Raw genomic sequence first — 15,335 nt, 5'->3', positions numbered from 1 at the left:
GCATTCCATTCATTCACAATACGGTTATTTAAGAATGCTTGTCAATACAAAGAATGCTTGAAATTTTCTTTTTCAATTCTTAGATTATAATCTCTTATTGTTGATGCTGGTCCATTTGCTCGTAATGACAGTACAAATTGTTGTGGTTTAAGCCATTTAATGTGATCTATATTGCTTAATAATGTGTACTCTTGTATTAGATTGCCGCACAAACGCCTAGACTCCAACATCAATTTCATCTTGGATAGTTGCTCCTCATAACACAGATATTTGATATTTTGTACCAGTTTGGTTGCACATCGTTGGACCCTTTTTAGTGTTTCAATGTCACCTTTTAAAGTATTCCATACATAGATAGCAAACTCAAGGTGAGGTCTAACTGGCACTGCCTATAGAGTACAAATCATTTCTGTATTTAGATGAGTGAAGGTACACTTGGTGATTCTGAATACGTTCTGGGTTTTTTCTGCTGCTGCATTAATTTGATGATGCTATTTGATGTCTAATGAGATCAACAGACCGAGGTTACATTCTACTGTTGTTTTGCCTAGTTTGTTTTCAACACCATTTTCTGTAATTGTATAGATGGTCTTAGGGTTCTTTTTGCCAATGTGCATAACATTCCACTTATCTTTGTTTAATTCCATAAACCATATACTTGTCCATTCAACTAACTTTTTGATATCCTTTTGCAAACTGATTGTATTCGAAATGTTTTTTATTAATTTAATTAGCTTGCTGTTGTCAGCGTAAAGTTTGTATATACATTGTAGTATCTCTGGTATGTCGTTGATGAATTTTAAAACCAAATGAAGCCCAAGAATAAATCCCTGACAAACACCACTGATTATATTTAATCATGACGATGAAACTTCTCCCATTACAATACTTTGCCTACGATTGGTTAAAAAAACTATCTAAACAAAACACCGGATATCCCATATGCTTCACACGTGAGTAATAGCCTTTGTGCGGTACCTTGTCAAAGGTCCTGCTGAAATCAAGGTATATCATGTCGATTTAACACTTGCACTCTATGTATGCTGTCAAAAATCTATTGTTTATAGTTAGTTGGTTACACAAGCCCCTTTCTTCACAAAACCATGCTGGTGTTGCGAAAGAGCATCGTGTAGTTGTAATGGTCAGTGATTGCTACTTAAATAAATCCTTCTAAAATTTTACATGGAACTGATGTTAAAGACACTGGTCTGTAGTTTAACGCTATAAATGGGTTGCCCTTCTTAAAACAAAGGGGTTATCTTTGCTTCATTCATACTATTTGGTTTTGTGCCCAATTCAATTGTAAGGCTGAAAATGATTGCTAGAGGTTTTGAGAGTGTTGACGCACATTGCTTAAGTACATACGGACTCACCATATCGCTGGTCATCGCTTTGTTTTTGTCTAAATGTTCTAGTTTACTTTTTATGTTTTCCAAATTTAACGCACTCCTCCAGTCCGAGTCAATATCTTCATTATAACTTTATTGTATTTTGGAGGCGCTGTATCTCCCTCAGACACGCAAACAGATTGAAAACTTTCATTTAGACAATTGACAATTGTTTCTTTGTTGAAGATTATTGCATTTGCATTGTCTTTCAACATTTGCAATTTGTGTTTCAACTTTGTGTCTCTTCACATACCAATAGAATATCTGAGGATTTGAATTTAACTTGTCAACAATTTTTTTTGTGTGCTTGCTCACTAATCTCATTACGGGTTCTTTCACACTCCACTGTATTTCTTTAAGATGTCTTAGTTGCCTAACATAAGCCGATATTTGTGGAGCCTTTATGGTACTTTTTATTTTGTTTTGTTTGGGCAAAATAAATTGCAGACACATGCTGCTATATTTTTTTAAGAAGATTTCACCACTCATTTGCATGAATATCAGCAAATATCATTTGCTGATATTCATGAAAACTCCTTATCCCTGTCAATACGCTCTAGTGCTGCATTTATTCTTGTATAATAGTTTTTCCTGTATGCATACGATTTGTGGTGATAGATTTCTCTTATAATGGTGCTGTTTGTGATGACACTCCTTTGAATGACATTGTGTCCCTTACTGCTTGATTTTAGTGGTGGCCCTATTTCCATGTTTATCACTCTTTCACAGTCGCCCATTAATACAAGATCTAGTATGTTTGTTTGTTTTCCATCCTTAATAGGAAGTATTGTTTCAAACAGGCACTGGTGGATAAATTTTTTGTTTAAATTGCCGACGAAGTTTAAGCTCTGATGACAGTTACCTTTCACACCAATGCTCAGATTGTCATACCATTCAATGTCGGGGTAGTTGAAATCTCCAGCTATAAACATACCAGTGAACTTTTTGTTATCAACTAGATTTTTAACTTCTACTATGAATTGGTTTATTTCTTTAATTAGTTTAATTCAGGTGTTCTGTTTAGAGGCCTGTAAAAACACCCTAGCAGTTTGTGGTCCTCAGTTAATAGCTTTGCACTAAACTACAACATTTTTTTTGCATGCATTTATGCAACAGGCACATGTGGTTTTTCTTTTTATAGATTACAGTCCCTCCATCGTTACCTATTGATCTATTTTTTTTGTAGCATATATAACCGTCTAAAATTAATATTGATAACTCATTAAACCATGTCTCAGTTATCATAATTAGGTTCCCATCATCCACCTGGATTCAAGATTCAAATTGGTGTCTTTTGTTGTTTAGGGAAGTAGCATTGGTATACTAGAATTTTAAACATGATGTTGGTGAATGGACTGGCTTATGCTGTGGTTGTTATGCATTTTTGATTTCTTGACTTGCTTCAGCTGTTGCAGATGATGTTAAAGTCATTTTCACTGCCGTACCGTATCATAATTGAGATAAGAAAGTCGTGGTATTATGATTATTTGTCTTCATGCTTAACATTCTTATAATATTCATTAAATTTCTATCTGTGGTTATTAGCTTTAAAAGATTTTTTTAACTCCTAAAGATTTTATTATATTTTTTTGTGCCTAATTCCATTAAAAATTATGTTGACTCATACCTGTTTAGAAAATTTCGGTTTGTTAAAAATGACACCACAATTTAATGATCTGGCAAAACCAATTAATTAAAAATTATAACTAAAAACAATTTAAAACATTAAATATGAGTTATATATAAATATATATATAATTCATGTTTAAAATATATAAATATGAAGTGTTTGCACACATTGTTGCACTGCTGCTTATCTGTGGGTTAGCCATATCAGATTTTTTTAAATTAAGAAACCACAAGCAAAAATTTAATAAATTTTAAAAGAATTTTAAGCAGATAGTCAAACAAACACAATTATGTTGCGTAGCAAACTTATTTTGCTTCCTAATTTTTTTGTTTTTATATTCTGCTATATATATTTTATTATTTTATATATATCTTTTTTTTTTCAAAACTATATTAATAAGTTATCTGTTTATTATTGTGTATATTTCAAAAAATGAAATTTTCTCAAAAAGTTTACATTCATGCAATAAATAGTCTTATATAGAAAAAGCATTTATTAATACTTTTCTAAAGTGTGGTATTTAAAGAAATAGTTTCCTTTATAAAGAGAAACTTCACAATGTTTACATATTGCATGTTAAAATTTTTTTCTTATGAGCAGCACAAACCTAGTAATGCAACTATTAATGAAGCGAATTCTAAAGAACTGTTCAAAAAAAACAACTAAAAGAATAAGATTTTTCGGAGCACTTAGGAACAGTCACACAAAATAGATGAGACTTAACAGAACGATAAGTAACAGAGAATGAATTTTAGTTGATGGTACAAGAAACGCTAGCTCTTTAAAGCAGTGCCCATTATAGTATTTAAAGAAAAGAGAAAGAGAAGCAACATTACAACGATGTGATAATAGTTGGAGGTTGGCTGCAAGAGCAGGTCCAACTATATTTACAATGCGTTTTTGCACCTTGTCTAAAAGAGAAAGGGCATCATTAGAAGATCTGCCCCAGATATAGTAACAGTATTCCATTCAAGAACGGATTTGAGATTTATAGAGATAGAGAATAGAATCCGGAATAAGAAAGTGGCGAGCTCGATAAAGAGATGCAACCTTAGCAGATGCTAATTTTGCAACGGATTTAATATGTGGTTTCAAGGAAAGATTGGATATATGAGTTAATCCTAGAAGATAAAGGGTACTTGGCTGATCAAGTACAATACAATTCATAAATATAGAAAGATCTAAATTATTGCGATAACCATTGGCTGAAAAAAATTGAGTTTAATCTGAATTAAAGTTCACCAGCGTTATGATAGACAACATAAATGTTTCTGAAATATTTATGTTGTCTATCATAAATGTTTTTGAACTTGTTCAAAAACTTTGCATTGATGGCTTCTTTGGGATGAGAATTCCATAATGGTGTAATTCTATTTGATAAGAATTTACATTTAACTCCACTAATAATAATTTCCCTATCCTATTTGAACCCAAAAATTTTGCGTTGATGGCTTCTTCTGGTAGAAAATTCCATAATGGTGCAATTCAATTTGTTAAGAATTTACATTTAACTCCAATAATAATAATTTCTCAGTCGTATTTAAATCCATGACCTCTCATATTTAGATTTTTAAACATAATAAGCTCAATTTTATCTCTTAATTGAATATTTATAATAAACACCTATATCATGTCCTCCTGTAAATTTCTTTTTCCCAGAGCTTAATACTTTTAATAATTTTTATGTTGTTATAATTCATGTAATTTTATACATTGAAATTTTTAATAAAAGAGATTCAAGTGAACCCATTATCATCACCTACGCATATAGAATTTTATGTAAATGACTTTTTTTTTGTTAAGAATTAATTTTAGATTTTTTTATTCTATAGATATGTTACTCATTATTATTATATATATATAGAAAGTTGTTACAAGAAAAGTCTAACAGATAGAGTTAACATATTCAACCTAGCTTTTATGACTTATGATCATAATTCGTTTTTGTAGCTTTCATTATACAAATCATGATTTGTAGAAGCATATATTTGCCAATAATATTATATAAAAGAACACTTAAGAGCTTTCACCTATCATACAGTAGTCAGAGTTTGTACATGTTTGCCACCAGCCACACCCATACTGGTCCTTAATATAATTTCCACAGAAACAAGGATTGCCGAAAAATACTGTGTTCATTCCCAACTTTGCACAAGTAATTACACAGTATGATACTGATAAAGCAAATGAAAATTGCATCGTTGTTGAGGGCTGCTGCATGCATTTTTGAGTATTAACTAAAAAAAAAGTGCAGATATGCATTCATTACTCAATTTAAAAATGGTGTATGAAAAATAATTTTTTAAGTTTTTTCAAAAACAAAACAAAAAAATTTCATTAACATATGTTCTTTACATATAGATTGTTGGGTTGACAAGGATAAAACAAAACCCTCATTCACTGAAGTACACACATTAAACATTTTTTACGTTTTTATTTTTATTTTTAATATGCATTTATGCATACATTGGTAAACTGAACATATACGCATATAAAAGCATACTTAGATTGGCACTATGATGTCATATTGAAATAGAGAGCTGCTGAGTTTTTTCTGAAAAGTACAATTCTATATACATATCTATATTCTTTATAGTAGTCAGAAAAATACATATTTATATCTTTTAATATATGTATATATATATATATATATATATATATATATATATATATATATATATATATATATATAAAATATATATATATATATATATATATATATATATATATATATATATATATATATATATATGCATATATATATATATATGTATATATAAAGGTTTAGTCGAATTTTATGTACGTAAACAAAAAAAAGCAAAAACACGACTAAGAATATTTAAAATTAAAAAGCGCTTTTCAAAATATTATTGCATAATTATCCAACATCATGATAAGCAAAAGAAAAATGTTTTGTTATGTCTAATAACAAAAATCAGTTTTTTGAAAATATATAAAACTCTTATCTTTTCTTTTTAATATATTCAAACCTCATAAGTAAAAATTTTTTTGTGACTGAATATCTTCCAAGAAACTCATGTAATGTATATAAATAGCTTGCAAAATAAGCTTGTAAATAAACCCTTAAAGCACTTTTTTTTCTTTTATTATAATTCTTGTCTCAATAAAAAAAAATGCTTGTGGTAATGGCATTTTTTCATTTAAAAAGCGCAATAAAAATGAAAAGTAAAAGTGTAAAGAATATTTTTTTGATAAACTCTTTTTAAATTTTAGGTTACATGTTTTTAACGTGACGTTGTAAGGTTTTATTATTTTCTTAATTTATGCAAACTCTTTTGTTTAAAAATACTGTTTGAAAATGCTGTTTTGTTTGAAAATAAAGCAAAAGAACTTTTTATTTACTTTTAAATACGCAATATGCAAGTTGCGTTTTTTGCTTAATTAATTTACATCCATAAAGTACCACTCAACCTATATATATTTACTTATTTATATATATAAATATATATTTATATATATATATATATATATATATATATATATATATATATATATATATATATATATATATATACATATATATATATATATATATATATATATATATATATATATATATATATATATATATATATATATATACATATATATACATACATATATATATATACATATATATACACATATATACAAAAAAAAAAGCTCTGTACTCCAGGTCCGAAATCAAGAGTATGATCCAATTATTTTGTCAGTAGGTTGGCCATGAAGGCGTTGGATTTTCAACCTTTATATGACCACACAAATATTATTTTCATTTGATAATTTGACTACGGTTTTTATAGAACCTTGAGGTACCTCAGAAAGTACTATAAACAAAAAAGAGTGCTGGCCTTTAAGAATGGCTTTAATATAGCGGTTAGAAAGAAACATTTTGGTAATTTTTGCGTCACGGTAAGGAAGGAGGCGTGAACTTCCTGGTTAAATGCACTTCCGCGGTGTTCTGTGACAAAACCGTAAGGACTTCTTGGGGCACCTAAAAAAAAAAAAAAAAAAAGAAAATAATATCAAAAACTTTCCTAGAGACACCATATGAAATAAGCTTATGGAAAAGACCAGCATGCCAAACTTTGTCGAAAGCTTTAGATATGTAAAGAGGATCACCTCTAGCCTCTCCGCCTCCATCTAAAGCAGGATAAAATCTTTCAGTCACAGCAGACAGCAGTTAACAAGTCAGCTGTAGAGCAAGAGGATCAAAAACTGTATTGATTGTCTGACAGTAAGTTATTTAACTCAAGATGGGATGTAAGAAATTTGTTGATCAAAGACTCAAAGACCTTGCTAATAACAGAAAGAAGACTGATTGGACAATAATTGGAGGGGTTAGAATGTTCACCAGAGTTTTTGAAAACTCGAATAACAGATGCCATTTTCCAGCAACTATTAAATAGTTTGGAAAAAATTGAAGAGAGTTCTGGAGAACATTTTTGCAAGACTGTGAAAGTAATGTTGTTTGGACCACAAGCCGTAGAAGAGTTAAATCGAGATATGATTTTAATAACGAATTTGATTGTCTAACAATGGGTTAGCCTGTTTAATTGGAATGGAAGGAAGAGAATGGTCATAAGATTCGAAAGGCAAATTAGAAGAAAAGTTATTCGCAAATAGTTCAGCCCCATCCTAAGGAGAGATATTAAGATCAGTCCCATGAATGAGAGGTGGAATGTTAGACCTTCCATTTTTAACAACGCTGTTGAAGATTTACCAAAAGTTGCTAAAGTCTAACTTCTGAGATTAGATACAAGATTTAGTGAACTGAGAATAACGGAGCTTAACATCTGACATCACCTGTTTACATCGAATATGGAGAGAAAAATGAACATCGAATATGAATGAGAACAACGGAGCCAAGCATCTGACATCACCTTTTTACATCAAATAACAAATAACGGGTGACAATTAAAAAACGAGACTGGATTTAAAGACACATATCTCTTTAAAGAAGTAAGATAAAGCAAAAAGGAAAAATGTTCTAGAAAGTATTTTTATTCTAGTTTTTAAATATATAATCAGTTGTTCTCAATTTTTTCTGACTTTATCAACTAGGCCTGGTATAGACTGAGCTATGCTCCGTATGAGCTCAATACAAATTTTATTTTTACATAATTTTTTAAGATTTTCTGCATGCCAATTATTTTTGTAGACAAAGCCTTTCAAATACTCTAAAAATTTTTGATAGGACGACATTCTGGCAAGTTTCCAGGGTTATCCGCTTTCTTAACAATCTTCTAATTTTCCTTGTTTAGATACATGATTACTGTTGTTTCATAGTGAGATGATGCTAAATCTGGCCAGAATACATATGCACCATCTGAATAATACTTATTAATGAATGGAATAAGTCATTTCTTAAATATATTTGTTTAAATAGATTTTTTGGTTTACAGCCAGTCTACTTGGTACAAAATAAGGTTGAGAAATTCCATTTTCAGAAAAAGCAATCCATAGAAGTAATTTCTTTAGAAAATTTTGTTTTTTTTGGTATTTAACTTTTATTTTGTTTGGTATTTTTGTTTGGTTTACGATTTTTGAATTTCTGATACAATCGATTGCACTTAGTTCTAGCGGCTGCTTTTTGCTGGTCAGAGCGTTATGGAATCGTCATTTTTTTTCTTGATTTAATATTTGTTCTTTTTTTTTGATATTTTACTAATGTGTTGCTGAGTACATTTGAACTTTTTAGCTGCCTGTCGTTTAGAAGTTTTGTCTTTATGGTCAAACATAAGTTTGAGTCTTTCAATGTTTGTCATTTCTTAGCTTTTAATCCACTTCCTTGAACTCTTTGGTACCCAGATTTACTTTCAGCGCATTTAATTATCTTGTAGATAGTACTTTTAGGTAAATTCTCAACTTTAAAGTGGTCATAAGTGAACTTTTTACCAGCATTTTTGTACTTGGAATAAAATTCATACACACGTTTTCTAATCTCTTCTTGTTTTAAATTTATATTTTTTATTCATTTTTCTATAAAAAATAAATACACATAAAGTATTTAAAAACTAGATCAAAAATACCTTCTAAAACAGTTTTTCTATTTTTAAAATCTTATTCCTTTAAGAAGAAATGTGTCTTTAAATCTAGTCTCGTTTTTTAGTTGTCACCCGTTAGCTGTTTGTTCTCAAGAGAGTTGTTCTTTTGAAAAAGATAAAAAAAATGATTATGATTAGATATAGCAGCTGCAGTAGAGGGTGAAAACCATGGAGTAGAATAAAGCTTGACTTGGAACCGACAAAAAGAAATAAAAGTATCCATTTTTGCCTGAATCCAGGAGGTTACATAGGAGGCGCATTTTTTCAGCTGAGATGAACAAAATATCAGCCCAAGGACTGTCACAAAAAAAATCACAAAAAGAGTCCTAGTTTGCTTTAGGGTAGTAGTAAGTAGTGCAGTGATAGAGTCCAAAAATAAAGTACGTGATAAAAGATTTAAATAGATTATTTCATTGTCAGAACCACGTAAGAGATAAAAAGGAGAAACTGAACACAAGCTAGAATCAGAGACCAGACATAAATCAAAAAATGAAGGTAAATGAATAGGGTTGTTAGGAAAAAGAGTCAAAAAGTTTGCTATCTGAGTTAGAGTCTGAGAAATGCAAAAGTTATAGGCTTTGGTGCTAACAGGACCAGTGGCGTTAAAGCCAAGCTAATCAGTGTGATGAGCATTTAAGTCACCAATAACAACAATATTGGCTAAGGGTTAAAGATAGAGCATGGTCAATTTAACCAGAAATCATATCTAAAAGAGTGCAATCAAGAAGAAGGAGAACAATAAAGAACAAAAGAAAGGTGGTGATAGAGTGAAAGGGTGCTAAGTGAAAGCACATAAAGGAATGATCAAAGGATTTGAGCCTGATTTCATGACAAATAGGTAAAAATTATTGAGAAAGAACGAAGTCGTTGGTTGAAAGTCATTAAATGTCTTCTGTTTATTGTGCAATACTTAGAAGCAACAATAAAGGCAAAAAAAGTGGTGTGCAAACAAGAATTTTAGAAATTGATAAACATGATTTATATCCGCCAAGAGGCAATCATAATTTAAATATGGTTATCTATGATGCAGCTGCTTCATTGACTACACCTACATTATTCTTCGCATTGCTGCGAAGAGTCTACGCGTTTTGTTTATTGTCTACTCTCTAGAGGGAAATTGTTAAACAGTATTGCAAACTTACTGTAAAGTTATTGTCCAACTCTTGTTGGGAATGTAGAATCGATTGCACGAAGGTTTTGTGTGTGCATCTCAAAGACATTTAAACACTTTGCTTGAGTTTTATGAAAGCGAGAAAGATAGTAAAACAGTTTCTGAAGGACAGAGCTTAGCCAACAACGTTTTTCATTTCTGTTCATTGTCTCTTTTGTGATATCGCTAAAACTGAGCAAAGTGACCAAAGTTTTTCAGAAACTTCAAATGAACTTTTTCATTGTCACCAAACAATGTCACTGCAATCGCAGAAGAGTTTGAAATTTCTAGTGTATTCCTTACAAAGCAACAACGCCGAGCTAAACAAAGACATTTTATAATAAAACAGTTTGATTACGAAATGCCTGATAAATAAATTGCTGATGCAAAAGAGCAATTTTGAAATGAACTATTTGTTTGGTTAATTAGCTCAAAAAGAACTCAACAAACAATTTTCCATGTTTGAAGATTTTGATGTCAAATTCAGTTTCCAATATGATTTTCAGCAAATAAAAACTTGCTGAAATCCTGAACTTTTCAAATACCTGCAAATTGTTTTGACAATGAATGAGACATAGATGCAACAGAATTAGCTAGTGAGCTGTGAAAGTCAAATCTACAAGAAGACGTCAGATCCCTAATTGATGTGTTGAAGTTCATTACGCAAAACTGTTTAGTTAAAATCTATTCAAATGTTTCTGTTGCTCTTAGAACAATTCTAACAACTCCAGTATCTGTGGCTACTGCAGAACGCAACTTCTCGAAATTGAAGCTAATCAAACATAACTTTTTTGTTATTTTTGAAACTTTTATATAATTTCGCTTCTTTTAAGATCCATCATGAAATACTTCTAAAAAACTTTTTTTTTTATAATATTAGGGACCAGGTAAGTGTTTAAGGGTCTTGTGCTCCCCCTAAATCCATTGAAATTTTGAAAAAATTTAACCAAGTTACTTGTGAGAACCAATATGAACAGATCTTTTTTAGAATATAAGGGAAGGTTGGGACACCCTAATATATATAAGTGTATAATTACATACATATATATATATATATATATATATATATATATATATATATATATATATATATATATATATATATATATATATATATATATATATATATATATATATATATATATATATATATATATATATATATATATGTATATATATATATATATATATGTATATATATATATATATATATATATATATATATATATATATATATATATTTATATAAACATATATAAGCCTTGCTATAAAGCGTCAAGCTGCTGGCAATTTACGTGCGCCTTGAGCAATATCCATTAGCAACTTATCATCATTTTATCATTTTTTAACTTTTAAATTATTCTATAAGCGGTAAGATAAAAGAAGTAATTAAATTTACAAAAAACCTTATTAACTTTTGAATGACGATTTTGTAAAAAAGTTTGAACGACAGTTATGTTATATGTTAGCGCTATTTACTAATGAAAAAAACTTAAATAAAATAAAATCTACAAAAACTTTATCTCTATTAAGATAATTATTTTATTGAACAGAAAACAAAATTGTTTATAGCTAACGATATTTTTTTTTTATGCGAAGTTATTTATTGGAACATAAAATAAAAAAACATAAAAGAAGTATATACAATAAAAACATTTATTTATCATCTTAAGAGCACAAGAATATTTATGCAACTTTTGATTGCATTAAAGAAATTCACTTAAAATTTTGTTTAGTTACTAAACAAAATTTTAAGTGAATTTCTTTTATGCAATCAAAAGTTGACTTTAATTTAATTTGACTTTAAAATTTAACTTTAATTTTAATTAATCAAAATATTTTATTTAATAAATTTAAATCAGCATCAATATATATCATATTTTTTTATCAGAATTAAATTACATTATAATAATCTTTGCTTTAAGCTTAAAGTATTAGGGCTTTTCAAACAAAAAAATCGATCATTACAGTAAAAATTACTAATTTAGTAATAAATAATTCATAATTAATTTGTTTTTTTACTGTAATGATCGATTTTTTCGTTTGAAAAACCCTAATACTTTAAGCTTAATGCAAAGATTATTATAATGTAATTTAATTCTGATAAAAAAATATGATATATATTGATTCTGATTTAAATTTATTAAATAAAATATTTTAATTAATTAAAATCAAAGTTAATGCTTGGGTTAAACTTAACAGTCAAGTTTATTAAAAAATGTTACAAAATACTGTTCAATATTTAAATTTTATTTATTAAAAAAAAAAATATTAGCTCATTTTTATTGTTATTTTTTGGTTTTCTTCCCTAAACATTTTTTTTACTCAAAATAAAATATTAAAAAAATGTGTTCCAAGGCTGTTTCAATAATTTGCTCAAAACGTAAGTTAAACCATAGTCACAAGAAATAGATAGTCAGGAAACACGGACCGCAGCCTTTGATCTTTGATTTTTAAGTTAAATAGGTTTATGCGACCTGCTCATCCTGCAAAAATACACATAATATGGCACATAAAGATGCTGAAATTTTAGCATATATAAGTTTAAATGATATGTTTATATTGTTTGATGATGGTTTTCTAAACGAAGATGTCGATTTTAACAAAGAAGCAAATGCTTCCGTTTTTAAATTTCAAATGAAGCATTAAATCTTCAATGTAATCTTTGTAGAAAGATTTTTAAATCTATCAAAGGACTTAAAAGACACAATAAGTGCAAATACAAATATGAGTGTTCAGATGATTTTATGAAAGAGTGTTCTTTGAAAAAATTACTCCCTTTGAAGTTAAAATGTATTTTGAATGAGTGTGTGGCTATTGTTGCAAAGGATATGTGCTTACCATCAACTATTCGTGAATCTTTTAAATCTATATCTTTTTCAGTTGAGGATGCTAACACCTTTTGGGAAGTTATAAGCCCAACAATTTATATGTTTAATGATGATATCGAAAAGTTTTATACCAAGTGTAATGGGTTGTTGTCTAAAAATGTTTTACCAGAAATATTAGGTGGAGATGTAACTTTAGTAAATATTCTTATGGTTGATGTTGCAAATCATCTTGTTATTCATCTTTCTGAAAAAACTGTACCTTCAGAACATTCTTTAAAGTCTAATACTGTTAACTTACTATCTTAAAAAGAACTGAAATTTTTGCATTACCTTAGTGGGTATAACATTTATAAACTTTATAGCAAATATCGTTTCAGTAAAAACTACTGCAGTCAGTTTCACAAACAATGTATAGCTATTTTACTTGCATGTAAAACAGGTTCTGATGATTCTTAGACACTTATTGATGCACGTGACAAAGGGGGATTGTGGAAAAGAAATAAAACTATGCAAATTGTTTTCCTAAAGTATGAAAATAATTTTCGAGAAAAAACTGCTTAATTTTCTAAAAAAATTGTTACGTCAGATTTGCTGGATTTTATGATGGAGAGCACAATCATTAAATCATGTTTTCAAAGGTTGTGTTATAATATGTGTTGATCCAAAAGTAGATAAAGAGATCAGCTCAAACTTATTAGAGCAAATCTTGACATTATTTATATGTGTTCGTACATTTTCATTTTTCAAAGACTTAAAAGAAAAGCACAAGTTTGCCAGAAAAACTTTAAAAAAACATTCCTTAAGGAAAGAAATTAAAAAAAACCAATAATTCTTAAAGAAAATAATATATATATATAAATATATTATTATATATGTATATATATATATATATATATATATTCATATTTCTGGTAAAACATATTTAGACAACAATCCATTAAACTTGGTATAAAACTTTTCAATATCATCATTAAACATATAAATTGTTGGGCTTATAACTTCCCAAAAGGTGTTAACATCCACAACTGAAAAAGATATAGATTTAAAAGATTCACGAATAGTTGATGGTAAGCACATATCCTTTGCAACAATAGCCACACACTCATTCAAAATACATTTTAACTTCAAAGGGAGTAATTTTTTCAAAGAACACTTTTTCATAAAATCATCTGAACACTCATATTTGTATTTGCACTTATTGTGTCTTTTAAGTCCTTTGATAGATTTAAAAATCTTTCTACAAAGATTACATTGAAGATTTAATGCTTCATTTGAAATTTAAAAACGGAAGCATTTGCTTCTTTGTTAAAATCGACATCTTCGTTTAGAAAACCATCATCAAACAATATAAACATATCATTTAAACTTATATATGCTAAAATTTCAGCATCTTTATGTGCCATATTATGTGTATTTTTGCAGGATGAGCAGGTCGCATAAACCTATTTAACTTAAAAATCAAAGATCAAAGGCTGCGGTCCGTGTTTCCTGACTATCTATTTCTTGTGACTATGGTTTAACTTACGTTTTGAGCAAATTATTGAAACAGCCTTGGAACACATTTTTTTAATATTTTATTTTGAGTAAAAAAAATGTTTAGGGAAGAAAACCAAAAAATAACAATAAAAATGAGCAAATATTTTTTTTTTTTAATAAATAAAATTTAAATATTGAACAGTATTTTGTAACATTTTTTAATAAACTTGTTAAAGACTGTTAAGTTAAACCCAAGCATTAACTTCAATTTTAATAAATTAAAATATATGTATATATATATATATATATATATATATATATATATATATATATATATATATATATTATATATATATATATATATATATATATATATATATATATATATATATATATATAAATATATATATATATGTATGTATATATATATATGTATATATAGATATATATATTTATATATTTATATATATATATTTATATATATATATTTATATATTTATATATATATATATATATGTATATATATATATATATATATATATATATATATATATATATATTTATATATATATGAGTAAATGTAGAATTTTTTTCTGCTTAAGATCTAAAATTATCAGGCATTGCCAGAGCTTCAGATTTAAGTATGCCTATGCTTATGTCAAATGTGCTGCAAAATATTTTTTGATTGGACCTTGGAAGCAAGAATTTGCAGTCTAAAATTCGTATGTTAGTGAAACGAGTTAATAACTCATTGCCCTCCCATTTAGGTTAGAGGCTGCACAGTCTTTGGGTTATTTTTGTTACCAGGCTTTA

General features: G+C 28.2%; 1 protein-coding gene across 3 annotated transcripts in view; it reads right to left on the bottom strand.

Annotated features, from left to right (window-relative positions):
• LOC136079548 (uncharacterized) overlaps nucleotides 1-15,335 on the bottom strand; it is a 135,530-nt gene that overhangs the window by 68,008 nt on the left and 52,187 nt on the right. For all 3 annotated transcript variants that reach the window (XR_010638019.1, XM_065795379.1, XM_065795380.1), the window contains exon 5: nucleotides 5,049-5,255. Coding sequence is in view for 2 of the 3 variants with exons in the window: in XM_065795379.1 (XP_065651451.1) it covers nucleotides 5,049-5,255 (207 nt within the window). In the remaining variant the exon portion in view is untranslated. The remainder of the gene's footprint in view (nucleotides 1-5,048; nucleotides 5,256-15,335) is intronic.

The sequence above is a fragment of the Hydra vulgaris genome, chromosome 04 (assembly GCF_038396675.1).
Source record: "Hydra vulgaris chromosome 04, alternate assembly HydraT2T_AEP".
In the NCBI taxonomy this organism is placed as follows: Eukaryota; Metazoa; Cnidaria; class Hydrozoa; order Anthoathecata; family Hydridae; genus Hydra; species Hydra vulgaris.
The sequence above is the reverse complement of the archived record's forward strand: the minus strand, read 5'-3'. Positions and strand labels throughout refer to the sequence as shown.